Source organism: Uloborus diversus, chromosome 2 (assembly GCF_026930045.1).
Source record: "Uloborus diversus isolate 005 chromosome 2, Udiv.v.3.1, whole genome shotgun sequence".
Taxonomy (NCBI): Eukaryota; Metazoa; Arthropoda; class Arachnida; order Araneae; family Uloboridae; genus Uloborus; species Uloborus diversus.
In genome coordinates, this window is record NC_072732.1 from 107,581,061 (window position 1) to 107,599,848 (window position 18,788).

General features: G+C 32.0%; 1 protein-coding gene across 1 annotated transcript in view; it reads left to right on the plus strand.

The window, feature by feature from the left end:
* Nucleotides 1-2,554: 2,554 nt before the first annotated feature.
* Nucleotides 2,555-18,788, plus strand: part of LOC129217221 (eukaryotic translation initiation factor 2-alpha kinase 1-like) — a 53,272-nt gene continuing 37,038 nt past the window's right edge. The window contains exons 1-10 of the mRNA XM_054851497.1: nucleotides 2,555-2,645; nucleotides 8,314-8,404; nucleotides 9,160-9,288; nucleotides 12,246-12,274; nucleotides 13,476-13,559; nucleotides 14,676-14,725; nucleotides 15,181-15,295; nucleotides 15,446-15,526; nucleotides 15,640-15,730; nucleotides 17,046-17,160. Coding sequence (XP_054707472.1) covers nucleotides 8,317-8,404; nucleotides 9,160-9,288; nucleotides 12,246-12,274; nucleotides 13,476-13,559; nucleotides 14,676-14,725; nucleotides 15,181-15,295; nucleotides 15,446-15,526; nucleotides 15,640-15,730; nucleotides 17,046-17,160 — 782 coding nt within the window. The 5' untranslated portion in view covers nucleotides 2,555-2,645; nucleotides 8,314-8,316. The remainder of the gene's footprint in view (nucleotides 2,646-8,313; nucleotides 8,405-9,159; nucleotides 9,289-12,245; nucleotides 12,275-13,475; nucleotides 13,560-14,675; nucleotides 14,726-15,180; nucleotides 15,296-15,445; nucleotides 15,527-15,639; nucleotides 15,731-17,045; nucleotides 17,161-18,788) is intronic.

Here is an 18,788-nt window from a genome sequence, read left to right on the forward strand (position 1 = left end):
TTCTTTAGAAAGGGCTTTTTTGGATTTCCGTGGACAATGGCCAGTTCGGTTTTCACAAATTGTTCCTGTTGCTCGTACACTTTTTTTTTTTTGATAGCTGAGAAATTAAGTCATATGATGTAAAAAAGTTATCAAAGTATACTTCATGCTTAGACGTGTCAGTCAAAACTGATAATAGATCATTTACAACTCTGGATCCTAATTGCACATCAGGGGATCCTTCTTTTTTGCCTGAATAAATCTCCATGGAATATGGGTATCCACTTGAAGAGCACAGCATCCAAATTTTGAAGCCGAATCTTATGTGTTTTCATCTAATAAACATTTTACATGAATGCCGACCGTAGTAGGGAACCATAGATTCATCTATGCTTAATTTTTCATGAAATACACCCAATTGTCGAGGGTTTTTACACAATTCTTCGTAAATAAGGAAAACTTTTCTTAGTTTGTCATTTTGTTTTAATTCATGGTTGTCCATCAAATGAAAGTTGTTTTTTATTTTTCGAAAACGATTTTGAGGCATAACTGTTAGTACAATTGGCACAGATGTATCTTCTGCACTGCTTCAATACATATCTTCAGAAGGAACAGAATGGTACCCACTTAATAGCAACAAACCAAAAAATTGTAGGATTTCATCTCTGTCAACATCTATTCTTCCTCAGTGATATTGCCTAGTTCATCAGGGGGTAATTGGCATATATCTACATCTGACAAATCCGAATCTGACAATGTCTCTAAATAAGCCACAGCTTGTTCTACAGTAAGAAATCTTGTAGACATTTTTTAACATTTATGAACAGTTGGTATACGTCAAACAGAATTTCCTTTCGCCCGAAAACAAAGCTAGCGAATTATTGAACTGCATTTAAAATATGAAGAATAAAACTCTCACTAATATTATTTTTTATTATTACGTGACAATGCAGCTGTCCGAGCAGGTGTGGATTCGGAGCCATATAGTCCGTCAAACAGAAGACTGTTATTATTTTCTTTGCTAACGAAACGTCATATCCTTTCAAAATATAAACTTACTTGGTTTTGCCAACATCTACATCAGAGTACATTCAAAATGAGAAAAAAAAAGAAACATATATTACGAAAAATGAAATTTCCCCTTGGAAGTCGAACGATTCACTTCTTGGAAATTTGACTCCCTAAAAGCGCCAATGTTCCAAAATTGGAACATGCTATTTTGAAGGGGTACACCTTTCGGAAATATCATTGTACATTTCTACAAGCATTTTAAAATCATATATTGAAGTATTTTTCACAACTATAATAAATATCATCACATTTTCTGAAAAAACCAATTTTTGGTAAATTTTATAAGAAAAAGTTGCAAAAAGCTAAAAAAACACTCATCTTTGAAAAATCGCAATAAATAATTGAAAACATGTAAACAATCAAGCAGGAAATCAAAAAATACTTTGAAATAAGACTAAACTGTTAAAAAAAACTTGTTTATTTTAACGTTATTTCTTGGGAAAATTTTCACTTAAATATGATGTTCCATTTTTGGAACATTGGCGGGTAAACGGTTAAAAAAAAACATCCATATCCTTCTTTTTTTGCCTTTGAGCGCGCGGCGGCGGGGGGAATTCAAAGCAACAAAATAAAATAAATCCGCAAAACGGTGGGGGGAGGGGCAGGGGAGAACGTAATTCCATCACAATACGCAAAAAATCAAGTGGTAATTACGAATACAGTGATCGCCGCTTATATGAATCAAGTTTCATCAAAACAGTCGGCTAATACAATAAAGTTGGATTTTGTTCTGTTTTTGGCGATTTGATTCATTAAAGCTGCTGTGATTTGATTAACCACTGATTCAATTAACTAGCGTACACTGTATCTCAAATTTCATTCATGAGAAGCGAGGAATGAAAAAAAATCCATTGCTTAAGCGATTTAATAAATTCACTGGTCATTTTCCGCTTAGTAAACTTTGTCATCTGTAAAATAGCGCAACTTATTCAATAATACCTTTAAATAACTTAATACATAATATACGGTCCCCTCATTTTCCTTTTAAACGCTTGATTAGTCACGGGATGAGGAGGAGAATACTTGCGCCGCGCAATGCCACAGCTGCTGTCACAGACTATTCCTGGATGTACTTCCGGTCTTCTGTGGCAATAGCTGTTTTTGTTGTTTAGCGTCACGGGCTTTCCGTGGCAATAGCCAAAGCGAATCACATTTATGACATGCAAGATCGAGCGAAACCATTTTGCAAGACATTAGGCAGTTTTTGAATAAATATTCGTTGAAATAACAAATGAAACTTGCAACATTACTAATTTCAAGAGTTAATTTGTGTTTTTGTGAAACATAAATTCAAATTAATCATTAAAACGTACCTCACAATCACCTAAATCCTCAGGCCCCCTCGTGTATCTACCGTTTGTTCGCGCGCCAAACCATTGCGACGCCAAATGTCAAGGTTGCCGTAAATTTCCCTGTAAAAATCGCCAGGATTTAGCTGTAATTAATGTCCGCCAGATCCGAACCGGAACCAGAGCATGGGATATCTTCGTTCAAATTAAAAGGATGAAAATAGACCCTAACTGCACGTGTATTACTGGATTCTAACACATTTTTTGGTACTTAGAAGAGCAATAGAACCAACTCACGTTGAATTAGTAATTCTCCTAATTAACTTTTATATTAGTGCGTTAGTTTTCGTTACTTAAGCTGTATTAGTGATTTTTGGTCACTTAACGCATTAAATTTTTATAAAATATTTTGATTGCTACTTAAAATTTTTATTTGTTTGTTGTTTGAAATGCTGTATTTATATTGAGGGGGAAAAGTTTTTGTTCTTACCTACAATTGCAAAGTCTAAATTCTTTTAAGGCAGCTACTGTCCTGAACAAATGTTTTTAAAAGTTAAAAGTATTCACGAGCGTTCATATAACTTTTAAGAAATTTTATTTCTTTAGGCTTATCTCGTGAATTACCATAGTCTTTGCTTGATGGGATTTTGATAACAATAAGCAAATCACGAATATTGATAAATTTTCCAAGTTGAGTTGCAAAATACAACGAAAAAAAGGGGAGGAAGGGGATCCTTATGCGTACTCTGTATATTTCCTTTGAAGTATAAAAGAATAGTTTTGGAAAGTCTTAAATTGTTGGCTGTCTATAATTTTTTCTATAAGAAACTCATTTATAAATTGATTGTAATCATGTCGATTTTAAAGTAATTGAAGCATTCAAAAAATCAGTAATCCAACGTCATAAAGCTTTTCTCGGATGACTTTTCATCCAGAAGCTCAAACCTCTATGCATTGAAAAAGGTGTTCCTTGTAACACCGAAACACGTGTCTGCAATTTTTGTGCTTTATGATGTTGGATTACTGATTTTTGAATCTTCAGCACAAAGGTTCGTTAATTGAAGCATTGTTTTACTCCATGTTTCAACACTTTCAATTCAATCCTCATTTTAGGAGGTTACTCAATTAGCTATCAAGAGCAGTTTTCCTTTTATATTTTTTATCACCTTTTCATAAATTTTGAAATAATTCTGTTTCAGTCAGATAGAGAGGGGGGAGGGAAACGGTCTGCTTACATGTTGCCGCTTCCAGTGCTGGATCTTCATTGTTTTCAAGCCAAAGCAAATTTTGAAACTGCCGTCCTTACCCATCTTCTAAGTTGTTATATAGAGTTATGAAAAGAAGAGAAATAGGGGGAATTTGACGCCCGCTAGAAATTACAAGTACCAACCAGTGCAAAGATCCCAGCTTACTTCGCCCTTCATTAACAGTATATCTTTCCTTCCTAAAGAAGTTCATGATGTACCGTTTTCTATCTAAAATAAATGAATAAGCAGGGCCGCCATTTGGATGGGGATCCCAGACCTATAATACCGGAGCCCGTAAGGTCATGAAACTGTTTTTCCAATAATTTGACCCATTTCCTTTCATTGTCGAGGACTATTGAAAGCACTTGATCACTTGTGTGAAGAACTTGCTTTAAAATTAACCGAGAAGGCATACAGTGAACCACAAGTATAAAAAAATATTTCAATTCTTTTGAGAGCATGTTTATGTCAGCCTTTTAGTTATGTATCGACAAACCTAAGGTAATTATTCAAATACGTGGAATTTCACTGGATGTGGAACTAAATGATATCCATAAAGACCTTCAAAAGTTAAGGGATGGTTGGCCTGCAATTCTCAAGAAACAAAATAATAAACTCACCTAAATATTGGGGAGCTTCAAAATTATTCCAAAGTACCAATGAGAACAGAAAAAAAAAACGCAACACTCTTTTTAATGGGGGGAAAATAAGACAGTAAGTCGCCAAGTTAAAAATAAAGCCAAATCAATATATATGATAGTTGATAGGAGGGATATTATAAAGGATTGCCAGAAAAATAATAAAAGGTATTTTTAGAAATAATTTTGGCGACAAAAAGCATCAGAAAGATCTTAGCAGGTGCGTGGACAGGAAGTGTAATTTACAATCCAAACATTTTATTAGTAAGTGACAGGAAATTTGTGATTGATTAAGAGTTAATAATTGTAGAATGTTGAATGTTGATGAATATAATTCAAAAAAAAAACAATGCTATTTTATCACAAGTGCATTAATGCAATGTTCCAAGCTGCTCACCGTTGAAAAGAACGGTCATTCATATTTTAGGTGAACGAAAGGATCTGTTCATTTTAAGGATTCATTCTTTTTGACCCGTTCGTTCATGAACAACACATCCCTATTTTGGACTTTATTATTAGTGATGTCAACGGACGTTTTGAAGAAATGAAGGGAATTTGTTCCCTGTTCAAGTCAATACTCAGATATATGTCCTTAGATGAGGAAGAAGTGCAAAATATGTCTGACTGTCTGTCAACAAAGTATGCAACAGACTTAACTAATCTACTTGGATATGAAATTATTCACTTTAGAAAAATTCAGTCGTCAATGCTCAATGTTTAGTGAAATAACTGTACTTTCCCCCTTAGCACTTTTGAATAAGATATACAACAGGAGACTTCAAATGATATTTACTAACGTTTGTACTCCTAATTGTTGTCCCTTCACATATTCTGGGCTCTCCCCTCTTGATTGTCGGTCGCCCAAGCCAAAAGGGCAATTAGTAAAGTAGAAAATCAAATTAAAACGTGGACCAGCTACGGAACTAGGCAAAACAGACTAAATTCTCTAGCTATTCTTAGCATTGAGCATTAACTTGCATCACGAGCAGATTTTAATTTGGTCATGCACAAGTTTGCGACGAAGAAATTACGTAGAGTGAAAATATGCTAATGAATGTTAGACAAAAAAAGAACTAAATTTCCATATTGTAAACGAGACAGGTATACCTGTATTCATTGGGTGTTAAAGCAATGGAAACGTATGGAAATTAATTTAAATATAAATTTTAAAAACTGATGTTCAGAGAAATTATGATGTTTTTGTTGTTCTTGATTATTAAGTTATGTTCACCCTAAACTAAACTCAAAAATTCTTCCTGGTGGTTGATTATCAAAGTCAAGTGTAATATGTATGTGTGGTAATAATTTCAACACTTAATTCAATAGTATTTCGACTTATATTAGACACGCCGGTGCCACTGTTCTGCTTTAATTTTTACATACAGAACTTTTTATTTCAAACTTCGAACTTTTTTCCTTGGTCTTCCTATTTCGCATTACTCAAAATTCATACTATATCATGTTACCTCACTTATCTCAGACATGACAAACAGTGGCGTAGCCACAAAGGTTCTAGGGGGTCCGGACCCCTTTGGAAGTGACTAAGTGTAAATATATGATTGAAGAAAGAAATGCATTGTTTTGAAAACTAGCATTTTACTCATGTAAAAAAAAATGGAACAAAAAAAAATATGCATATATATTTCTCTTGTACAATACATAACATACAAAAAAATATTTTGAACAGGAAATTGATGGAGTAAAATGGGCGGGGGAAGGGGGAACGAAATGAGGGGGCGCTGTAAGGGGTAGAGATTTATTGCAATGATTCTCAATTTTTCCCTAGTGTGTGAGAATTCGAAAATATTCCTCTCTGCAGTCTCCAAAATATTGGTTTCTCTTATATCATTGAAGTGGATGCAAATTCTGAGACTATACCTGTTTAGAATCTAAAAAAAAAAACACTTTTCTGTCTGGTTCCCTCCAAATTTCTTGGAATTTTGTCCATGCATGGGCTTTCTGGGAAAGTGGAGAATCTATTTTGCATTAAATTTTGCTGCTTGTTTTAAATTATTACTTGTCATTAATAAGAGTTAAATAAAATTTTCATCTCTAAAATCTATTTTGCTTATTTTTAAGATCTCCATAACAAATTTGTCAAATTTACTTACCCCACTCCCCCAAAAAAATAGCGTCCTGGTTATGCCACTGATTGGACCCCCTCCAAAATAAAATCCTGCTATGCCACTGATGACAAATTGTCCAATTTTTACTACTGTATTTAAAAATATATTTTTATGAAAACTTCAAATTAAAGTTTTTAAGTCTGCATTAAAACTTAAAAATTCAGAAGCAAATAGACAATGCAACATCACATGTGAATGCAATTTTAAACTTCATTTTGAAGTGTGTGAGTGAGATTAAATGAAGCAACGGTACAAATATATACAATGGGGGGGGGGGAGGTCATGTGGGGCCCAGAATTAAAATTGGTACCAGGCCCCATTGCTGATAGCGGCGGCCCTGTGAATAAGCCTTGCATACTTTGAAGGGAAATTTTTAAGTTAAAGTAGAGTAGCTCAGCTGTAAAATTTCACTTAAGTGTTTGCATTTTGATTAATGTATCTTTGTAACAGTATGAACTATGTAATGTCTGCAAAAACTATTAAGTGTAGTGTGTAGAAATGGAAAGGTTCATGGAAAACCCCCAGAAATGTGGGGGGGGGGGGCTTTTTTCTCCGAAGGGGTTTATTTCCACTCAAAAATTGAAAGTTTTAATATTTCTGGTATAATAGAAAGCATTCAGAAAATTAAAAAGGCTTTTTTTTTTCAGTATCACACATGAAAACACTAAATTTGGTATTTTATTAATTTATAGAAATGTTTGAGTAAAAATTTAATATTTTTTCATTTAATGAGTACATTTATTTGCATGTTTTATATACATGCAAATGCATGTTATACATGTAAATGTATGTAACTCTGAAATTGCAACTTTCTGTTTAAAATCTCACAATTTACAGGAAAAAAAAAGCCAATTTCTCTCAAAGAAATTCATAAACAATTTTCAATAATCACATCTATTCAAAATTAACAGTTGAATAATTAGAATAACTTGGATAACTTTTGGTGTTTTGAGCTTTTTCCAAATGAATCATTAGTAGTGTGTTTACTTACCTTTAATTTCCCCCGTCAACTTTTGAAAGTTAAGAGAATCTAATATTTCTTTTAAAAATCAAATTGAACCTAAATTTCACGCTTATTCAAACCTTTCATTGAAAAGATCAGGAGAAGTCGATTTCTCTCCGGATTGGTAATTTCAGTGTTGATTGGTACAGTTGAGCCCACTTAATAGAAAATCTGTTTAAAGAATATCTCGCTTAAATGTATAACACATTTCCAATGTACCTAGCTGCTCTAATTTGTCATTTTGATCCTGGTGATTGGTATATGTCACTAATTTTTCATGGCAAATTGGCATCTATTCCATCAAGCTGGCACAACTGCATGTAAAAAATCATATTTTTACCAGTGGGAAAATGATCTCAACTTTTAAGAGGGGTCTGCTGCCTCCAACTCGGTTATGGATATTCCAGACAAATGATATCTAATAAGTGAAACTGCTGTGCTGTAATCTAGCCAGGGCCCAATCAAGGGAATGTGATGCTCAGGTCCTGATAAAATTTGATGCCCCTTTTACAAGAATATCCATACATTTTCAAAATAGTCACTTCCCAAAAAGGGAAGAAATAAAGAAAAATACCCTATTTTTGTTACCCATGCCAGTGGACCTGCGGAACTGTGCATTAATCAGGCCCAGAGTAAAACTTGTTTTTTTTGTACTTGTATCATGAAATTTACTGGAGACAATAAACTATATTTCAATTCTTGAACTATGTAACTATCATATGACATATATATTAATCTTTGAAAGTATTAATGATTAAATAGTATTAAATTGCATGATTAAATATTTTATCTTGTTTGAAAAAGTATTTTGCATTGAATGATTTTTTTTTTCCCCCAAACTGTATTTAAATCATTTTGTGTCTGAATTTGACAAACTTTTACTATTTAATTTTGTATATATATATATATATATATATATATATATATTTTTTTTTTTTCTCTCTTCTTGCTCCTATTTAGGTGATGGACAACCACTCTCTTAAAGAGGTTTTGTCAAGAGATAAAGAATCACTAATGAAAACATTGACGAGATTCGATGGACAAATGACAGGTTTCTAATGCTTTTATTTATTCATCTTTTGCTTTGATATCTATGACTAAAAGGGAATTACAAAAGTTATATAAATATTTGATATTTATGGTGTATGTGTGTCGGATATGTTGTTATTAATAATGCCACTTGGTTCAGGGGCGAATACAAGTGAAGGTCATAGGGGTCATGACTCACCCCCCACTAAACAGTCTATATATTGTGTTCAAATACTTTATGAATAAAATGTTGATTAGAAACAATTGTAGTAATCTTTTCAATTAATTATTTTTAGGAGTATATGTTTGAATACTTCTTCCTTTCATTGCTTCAGAATTAATTATTTACATTCGAATTTGCTTATCACGAGCCCCGATTAAACGAGAACCCGGATTTAGCGAGGATATCAGAAATATTTGGTTGGAAGAATGTTACATAAGTCTATGGGAGTATAACTCACTTTTAAGGGGCAAAACCGCTTAAAGCGAGCAATATTTTTGTGATTCATAAAATTAATATTTATGATTGAAGTTTTAAAAAAAGATTATTCAAACATTTTTTAACTGCCAAAAGTTCTCTTGGGTTTTCTCTTATAATTGCTCATGAACAGTCTTGGTAGCGAGTTCAGATCAGTAAAATGAAATGTGGTGTAATTTTCATTCTTATGTGTGACAAAGATTTCATTTTAGTGATTGCGATTTTTGATGTGTTTCACTTTTTTTCTCCTTAGAAGTGCTCACTGGTGGATTAATTGTGTTTTCTCTCATTTTTTTTAGTTGAAGATGTTGCTGGAATTGAAACAACTCATGCAAGTCACTATCATACTTTTTTTTTACAAGTGTTACTTGAGCAAGTTTGCAGCGTTGTAGAACCTGACAAGGAAAGGAGATCTATTTTATTTAAAAGTATGAATTTGGTCCAAATATAATGATCTTCCCCTACAAATTTACATGCTATAATAATGGATAAATATTATGAACAGTTTTATTTTTAAAAATATATTTTTCCATTTAACGATATGGAACCCCAAATCCGAAATGCTTGGTACCACAACCTTTCCCTATTTAGGAACTTTGTGGATTTTAATTCTTGACTAAAAAATTAGCAAACTGTTTCGTATTGTGCGGTCTTTGACCTTTTTTTCCCAGGTTTCAGTAATGTTCAGTAATGCAAATATCTTTTATTTCTGGATCAATCTGAATGAAAGTATACTTTAGTACACTTAAAATAAGTCATAGGTAATTTGTATTCGCAGATATTGTGCAATGTGCTGATCAATGTAATAGATGATTTATGTTTTTACTTATAATAGCTTTTTATTATCGTTCTACATGCTTTGTATAGTATACTTATGAGAAAATAAAATGAATTATCATTAGCCAAAAGTAGATGCTAAAAGATTGTTTCACAATTGTAGCGAAACGCTTATCATATAGCAGGTGATATTAAGAAAACATAAAGATAAGCCAAAAGTACTTTGTTTTTAGCAAGTAATAGCTCAAAGTTAACAATTTTTCACATTTAAAGTATCATAAAAATAATAAAATTTTGAAAAAAAAATATTTTTTTCATAAAGGGAAATGTTCTGGATTTTGCCGTTCCGAAATTAGAGTCCCATACCATGTTTCCTTTTTTTTTCTGAATAAATATTACAATATTTACTCAACCGGAGTCAGTTTCCCTGATTGTGATGATGTGCATGGGTTTGATCAGATCTCATGGTAGGTATATGCAGAGATGTAAACATGTTATTGTTTAATGTCTGTGTAACTTGTCTGTATCTGTTATTAAAGTATTTTGTTTTTTGATCTGGTGATGTTTTATTGGGCTCTTCTGTTTTGCCCAACAGAAAGAGGAAGCAGTGAGCTGCAATCAAGTAAATTGAGAATAGTGAGCAAAATAGCTGAAAAAGACGATACTACTTCACTTGTTTCAGAAAATAGATTTTAAAACACTTCAAGAAACTGGTGCTCAAAAAATAGTTAACAATTGTAAATAATTTTTAAGGTGTTTTTCAAAGCAAAAACAAGACTTGGCTTAAATTGGCTGAATTTAGCAAATTTGGCATTCATAATGAGAAAAAAAAAAGATTTATTTAAATAAACAGACTGCAAAATTTAACAATTTGAAATGAATGGTATTGGTTCTCCATTTACATTCAATTTAAGATACTCACAAGTTATTACTTCAGTCTTTGAAGATTTCAGCTCATTGAAATGAGTTTATCAAAATTCCTCGGCATTTAATTGAATTTTAACTTGTCTGTAATCTGTTTCACAAATACAAGCCAATATGAGATCTAGCTAGACTCTTGATTTAAATTTTCTTCATGAAAACAGCTTTATGATTCATCTATCCAGGGTTGCTCTGCAAGAAGGATAGAGCTTTCTTGATTAAAAAAGAAAAAATTAAAACTTCATGTCTTAACATTATTGGGAAATATCACTACAGTTAACCCTAGTTTATCACGGTTAATTCGTTCCAGACTTTACAGAGATAACTGAATTTCCGCGAAGTAGAATTCTGTATTTATAAACTGAATATTTTCCTAATTAGAGCGCATGAAACTTGCTTTACGACAACTTAAATAGGTTTCTAACATAGTTATAGCTCCCTAGACATGAAACAGCATCCTTTGCCACCATTACATTTGTATTACTTAATATATTGCACAAAATTAGACGAAATATATATCACATTGTTAATTTTTGAGAAATAAACTACACACACATGAAGTTCTTACAATCTATCTACTAATCTATGAAAATAGATCAACTAGTTCTATGATGAATTAATTGCTAGTTAGTGACCGTATGAGCCCCCGTTCTTCTTCTCTACATTTATCCTCATTAAAGGTATTAAGTGTATACCGTATACAACTGACAAAGCTAGTACATTGTTGAACACCATCTGTAGATGTATTTACATCCCCTAGTAATAATACAGTGATTTATACTTTCGAGTTAGTGTTTAATGGTTAAAATGAGACAGCGATTCCCTTCACTTTCTTCTGTGATTTTATACCTCCACTCCCTCAACTAGTACAACTACAGGCCTCAGAAGAGCTCAGCTTACTTTAAAAGACATGCATTGTTATTCTTTTGTAGGAAAAAGTTTACACGAGCGCGTGCAAAAGGCTAGTTACTGAATTTGCAAAAAAAAAAAAAAAACTGAAAAAATTGCAAAGTAGTGAAGCGCGAAGTAGCGAGGGATGACTGTACTCTAAAGTTTATTCCTTTAGAATGTACTTATAAAAAATTTGTGTTTGATGAACACTTTTTATTTCTTTAAAAATAATACATTCGGATTAAAATATAACTTTTGGTATGCATATATTTCCTTTTCTTTTTTTAAATTGAAAAGAAAAAAATATTGGTAGTATTTTAGTTTATTTATGTTTTTACAGGATCTTATGGGTAGCATTTTAAAAAATTACTAATGTTGCAAAAGCAGATCTAGCGCCCCCCCCCCCCCCAAGTCTGTAGTTTGCACTTATTATTCCTTTCCAATGTAGCCAAACATAGCCAAAAACTTCAGTTTTGGGACCTCAGTTTCAGGAAACTGGGTCCTGCCTGACTTTCTATTTCTGAACCTCCCTTGTCAGCTGAAATATGGTTGCAGTTAACACATTATTGTATGAATTTGAGATATTTAATAGCAATGCAATGATTTTACAGATTTATCTGTATACATCTTAGCATTCATTATTTTTCTGTGCATAAATATTAGTTGAAAGAAGAAACAAAATGTGATGATAAAACACAGACTCATGAATACAAAATAATTCTATTTCAAATGATACTGTTGATATTTGTTCAATTACTTTAAACTTTTTTTTAAATTATTATTATTATTATTATAGGAGTTGTGGATCTTCTTTCTGAATCAAAGGTAAATATTAGTATCATATTAGTATCACATTTTCAATATTTTATACTTTTATCGAGCTAGTTCTGGAAAAGTAGTTGAACCAAAGTTATGGAAATCATACTACTCCAACAAAGCCAACAATATGCTTGGGTTTATCAATAGATCTATTTTAAACAAATCTAAGAAGGTTCTTCTGCCTTTATATAGGAGTTTAGTAAGACCTCATTTGGAGTACGCTGTTCAGTTTTGGTCGCCTTATTTGAAGAAAGATATTTTTGTATTGGAAAGGGTTCAAAGAAGGGTAACTAAATTAGTAAGGGGACTCTCAGATTTAGATTATGATACCAGACTTAATAGGCTTAACAGGTATAGCCTGGAGCAAAGGAGAGGACACATGATTCAGTTATTTAAATTTATCAAAATGAAAGATGTAAATGGATTAAATTTTTTTGGGGAAAGCAGGACAAAGAGTCATTGTTTTAAGCTATTTAAATCTCAGGCTAACTTGGAAATTAGGAAAAACTGCTACTTTAGCAGGGTCGTGGGCACTTGGAATAGCTTACCGGAAGAGGCGGTAATGAGCAAGGGTGTGGATAGCTTTAAGAGGGCCATTGATCTTCATTGGGGACTAATTAATTGACTAGGACCAGCCTAGCTGGGCCCAGAGCCTGTTGCTGGTCATCACATTTGTATTTGTAAAAGTGGAATAGGCTACAAACAATCTTGTCTTAAAATGTTTTTAAATCTATTTCTTAGCTATTTACTATCTCTACATCTTGCATTTAATGCTGTACTGCATCTGTAAAATATTGTTACAAATTTCAATCAATTAGTTTTAAAACATTTTGCTGGATGTGCATTTTAGTTATTTCTGGTTTTTGATTTGAGTCCTGCTTTTCATTTTTTGCAAATATTGTCTATAGTGTCCCCATGTACTATTTCTGGCTCAAAACTCAATTTTGTAGCACTCATTGATTTGTACCTAAACAAGATTTTTTAAGAATTGAACAAGACAATTTTTGGTAGGATTTGCACAGAATTTCAGCTTATATCTAATTTTTTAAGTTTCTTAGACAATATATGTGCGCATGCATAAATAAAGAAGATGAATAATGAACCATCGTTTTTAAAGGAATTATAGCAGAAAAACATATGACGCGCTAATTTAATAGTTAAGTACGTTTATTGTCTCAAGCTTGATTTCCGTTTCTTGTTTTTGCAGTTCTTGAACCGATCTTTAGTTTTGGATAATTTAATGCCTTTACGAAGAAAGGCAGCCGAACATTTTTTTCATTTTGTTAAGCAAGTAAGTACTTCTGTAAAATTTCGTTTGTTGTTGTCTTGTGTTTGTGTATTTTTCTTGTGGTATTATTTATAAGATCAAGTATGTAGTATTGCATTTCTAAATCTTTATCAAGATGTTATAGTAAATTTCAATTTTTATAAAACATACAAATTTGATACGAGTTAACCAGAGATCCAGATAAATGGAGCCCAGAAAAAATGAAGTACTACTATACTTTTATGTTTGTTCACAAACATAACCTACCTATTACTCCTGCTGCTAGTATCTATTTTGAAATTACAAGTGAATAAAGTATGTAATAGTTTTTGCTTTCTGACCAGTGTTTTGAATACATCCTCACTCAAAAAATATGTTAAAGTTATTTATTTATTTTTATTTTTTTCAATGACATTATCTGTGGATTGTGTTTTTAACAATAAAATTAACTTTTTTAATTTAATTTACAATTTCAATGTATTCTTTGAGTATTATTCAGGGCAACATTTTAGCTATATTTGGGGCACTTATAACTAACATTAAAAAAAAAATATGACCTCAGGATGCCAAATTCATGCAAAATCATTTCTAAATATCCTGGCACCTAACTGTTACTCTATGTTACTAATGATTATAATCCATTTGTGTTCCTTTTCAAAGCACTAATTTTCATTGCAAATATCTATGTTACTAATGATTATAATCCATTTGTGTTCCTTTTCAAAGCACTAATTTTCATTGCAAATATCATGTGCCACCAATTTTTGCTTGGAAGCAAAATCAAAAAGGAAAATTGTAAATCTTTTAAAAAAGCCCTGCTAAGGACAAATATTTTATTAGTTAACAAAAATGGCAACAGATAAAAATTTTAAAGCATTGAGCTTTCCCTCCTTGTCTGCCAACAACCAAATACAGTAAAACCTCTCAAATGCGGACACTAACGAGACAGATTTTTTTTGTTCACAATAGAGGGGTGTCCGTAGAACAGGAATTAAATAATATTATTTGCCTTGGAATTGGGGAATTGAAAATTGTCCGCATGAGAGGGGTGTCTATTAAGAGAGGTTTTACTGTATTTTTTAAATACAAATTCTTAATGCTGAATTGTACATTTAAAAGAATATCATACTTTTTTTTTAGGTTCAGTCAGATGTTATCCCAAATTCTTCTGGAACTAATGCTTCGCTTGAGTATGTATTTTGGTCTGTTTTTCTTTTTTATAAATGAAATTATCAAAATGTCTCTTTATTGTATGAATCCTGATTTGATTTTTTTTCCAAAAGAAATAAAACAATTTCAAAGTCTTTGTTTTACTGAAACATTTTGAAAAATGTTTATGAAAAGACTTAAAAAACTAATATTTTACAAAACAACTTCTAATTTACACTTATTATTATTATTACTTTTTCTTCTGATATCTGTGTTTATTTAGCTTTCAATTTAATGGAACAAACACTCCTGGTTCACTAGCATGAATTAATAGAAACATATTTTTTAGTCTCATTTGCGAATTCTATGAAGCAGCCAAATCATAATAAAAGTATCTGTCAACCTTTTTCTAGCCTCTAGTTTTTTTTTTCCCCCAGTCATTTTTACTAAAGTGCTGATCTACTACTTTAAATTTTAATGTCATATTCTTTTCTAGTTCAATTCTTAGAGAAGAAGAATTTTCACCTCAGCTACAGCTGAAAAACAAATATGATCAAGATTTTGAAGAGCTAGAAACAATTGCAAAAGGAGGCTTTGGTGTTGTGTGCAAGGTTGGAATTATTTTTATGTATATTGCAGTTAAATTTTATAACTTGGAATATGTAAAATTTCAAGTTGCAAAAAAAAAAAAAAAAGGGGGGGGGGAATGAAGCTTAAAATTTGGTTTGTTTAAGGTTGTTAATTTGGCTTAATTTCTTTAGGTAAAGCATAAACTTGATGGTGCAACTTATGCAATTAAGAAAATAGTATTCCGATACAAAAGTGACTCCCGATTCTTAAAGGTATATTTTAGTTATAATTTCACATTCAGAATTTTTCACATGAAAGGTTTGATTTGAAGCGATTGTTTTATTTGGATATTTCTTACTGATTATTTATACTGTTTGTATTTTAGGTGATTCGGGAAGCTAAAAGTATTGCAGCACTTAATCACATCAATATTGTGAGCTATAACAACGCATGGATCGAATGTTTGCAACCATCAGGCAAGTGTGAAATTTTTTGAAGTAGTAAATAAAACTTGCAGTTTGCAATGTCAGCCACATCTTTTTACTATCTAACATATCAGCAGAAGATGTATACATTTATGGAGTAGCAGAATTGTAGCTGGGAATTCTTTGGAGGAGGTTTTTTGGGGGCTTTATTTCTTTACTCCCCCAAAGTTTACACAAAATACTTTTTTCGTGTATACTTTTATTCTGAAGCAAAAAGCAAAAACAAAAAAAAAGAGAGAGAAGAGGGACCAAGAGAGACCCAAGAAGAAGAAAGAGACCAAGAGAAGGGGGTTGGGAGAATATACAATGCATTACTTTTTATCGTTACTGAAAACTTCATGTTAATGTTTTAGGGGTAATTGAATCTTTGAACTCATGATGAACAGCCTTGATGACTTGTGTTAGTGTTATGTAGATAGCACTGAACGAGCAAATTGCAAATAGAATAATTATGGAATTTTGAAAAAGTGTTTGAAAAATAATAAAAGAGCATTGTTTAATTTCTTTTACTTGTTTTATTGAGTTTACACATTCTAATATTATTGTAAGCACAAATTGATTATAAGTAGCCATTGTAGACATGAACTTAAGTAGCTATTTTATACAATAACTTGTGTACTTGTGCTAAATGTCCACTTAAATGCATGCATATACTTTTAATAAAATGCTTTTATCCCTTTAAATAATTAAGTACTATTAAAGTAATACACTTAAAAACAAGCGGGATTTAATGCACCCCTAATAAAATTTAAAACTTGAGAATCATTCCTGTTATGATCTTATTTAGCCAAAAAATACCCAATACAATGAAGAAATAATTGGAATCATTGGAGAACTTAAATAATGATAAAGGTTTTGCAATAAATCAATGAAAAGTGGGAAGAGTGGGTTTTACTATTCATTTAGTAATATGTACTACAGGGCCCTCTGCCCTCAAAGCTGCCTTGTCACGTATGATAATTGATGATTTTTATGCTTTTTAGTGTATTAGGATATCCTTGTATGTCCTTAAGACTTCCTCAGAACTGAATGACTGGCCCCTTAAGGTTTAGTTTAGCGAGATAGGGCGGAATCGCTTTCCCTAGAGTCTTACATATAACCGAACTAGTATTGACATGGTAGACATTGCCAGTCCACAATAGATAGGGTTGCAGACACACAGAGACAGGCGCACACAGGGTTTAATAGTATTGATTGTGTTAAAACAACGAAAATAGATTTCTCAGATATGAGTGCTTCAACTATTTCTTTCTGTATGAGTTTTTTTGTTAGATCTCTATTTTAAAATTTAAATATTTGTTTTCAGATACAATTCCTGAGTTTGAAACTAACTCTAAAAGCTCTGATGAGTTTAGTTCTGATGAAGAAAATTCTAAGTCTAACCATCCACTTAGTCAAACTTTATCACCTTTAAAAAATAGGTAATATTTTGCATTTACTTTTCTTGTACATCGCATAATATACACTCTGTTATAAAGAATCAATGCGACTAGAAGGAGCTGTACAATTTTTGAGAAAATTCGTATGCGAAAAGATCTTGTCCAAACAAGCAAATGATTAAATTTTGAAGTCCAATGGTAAAATAGGTAGCGCTCCAGCACATCAGAATTGTGCTGTCAACAGTCAGATATAAGCAGCAATTCTCCATCTGATGGCCCACATTTATGTTGCATTGTGACGGATATATTTTATGTTGACTGAAACAGCCCTTTGGGGAAGGATTCCTGCTTCTCATAAGTTGGAATGAGGACATTTCATCAGATGGAAAGTGACTGGTTTGTGAACTTGCAGTCACATGACATACGGGTTATAACCATGCAGAGATTAGACATTGCTGATAAAAATAGGTCAACAATAACAGATATAAAAGCACCAAATAAAAAAAGCATCCATTCACAGACATCCAGAGATTAAGATTGTAAGATCCAGGTCCACTGAGCACTGCTATAATAATTTATTTCCAGAAATAAAAGACGGGAGAAGATGAAATTACAATTTAAATAAAAGTTTTATCTTCTTCCCCTTGAGATTTCCTGTGCCTGGTGCTGGAATTTTTAGGAAAGAGCTTCTTAATTGGAGTTTGGAAGAAAACATTTTGCCTCTTTCAGCTTGTAAAAAAGAATGAAAAATTGCATTGTTTGAATGGAAGATTTCTCTGAACTTGCACATAGTTTGTAAAATCATGCATATTTGTAAATTAGAGGTTTGTAAAATCGAGTTTCAACTGTAATCCTATCATAAACATAAAATTTGCAAAAATGAAAGTCTCGTTTCCACCGAAAAAAGTTGTGCAATCTCATGCAAAACCAAGTCAGTTGTTTTAATTAGTATCTTGGGAACGCTCCTATTTAACAACTTCGTCATAAATAGTTTCCTGGTATTAAGTTACTGCATTTCCTAGTGTTAGTACGGCTGTGCTTTTTTTTGACTCAACTTGGCTCACCTTTGCTTGACTTGGTGGGGGCACTTGCTGTGAACCCAGATGTATACAGGGTGTTCCATTTTAACCCGCAAGACATTTATTTTTGCAACTGTTAATTATAGATGTATACTTCCAATTGCAAAAATGTTCAAAATCAAATGCAGAGTTAAGATATTGAAAGTTTGAAGTAAAAATAAAAATAAGTCAAAAAATACAAAATTTAACTTTTATACGGGCCTTAGGTCCTCTAACTAATATTTAGAGTAGCGTTTCTTAAATTGTGTTCCGCGGAACCCCAGGGTTTCGTGGAGATCACTCAAGGGTTCCACAAAACTTGCAATTTTTTTTTTTTTTTTTTACAAAACAGTCAAATTAGTCACTCAAAAATTTGGTTTGAGTTACAGTAGCTTCCAAAAGTGTTTGTACACTTTGAAAAATTTTAGTAAAACTGAAATAGCGCAAAACTGAATTGGAATATGAAGTCCAAAACTTTTTCACATCATTCCTATGTCATTCTAAATAAAACCCAGTAGTTTTTTCAAAATATTGATGGATCTTCTTTTTTAAATGGTCAAAAAACGAAGAGACAGAGAAATAACATGACAAAAGGTCTTCGTACACTATTTT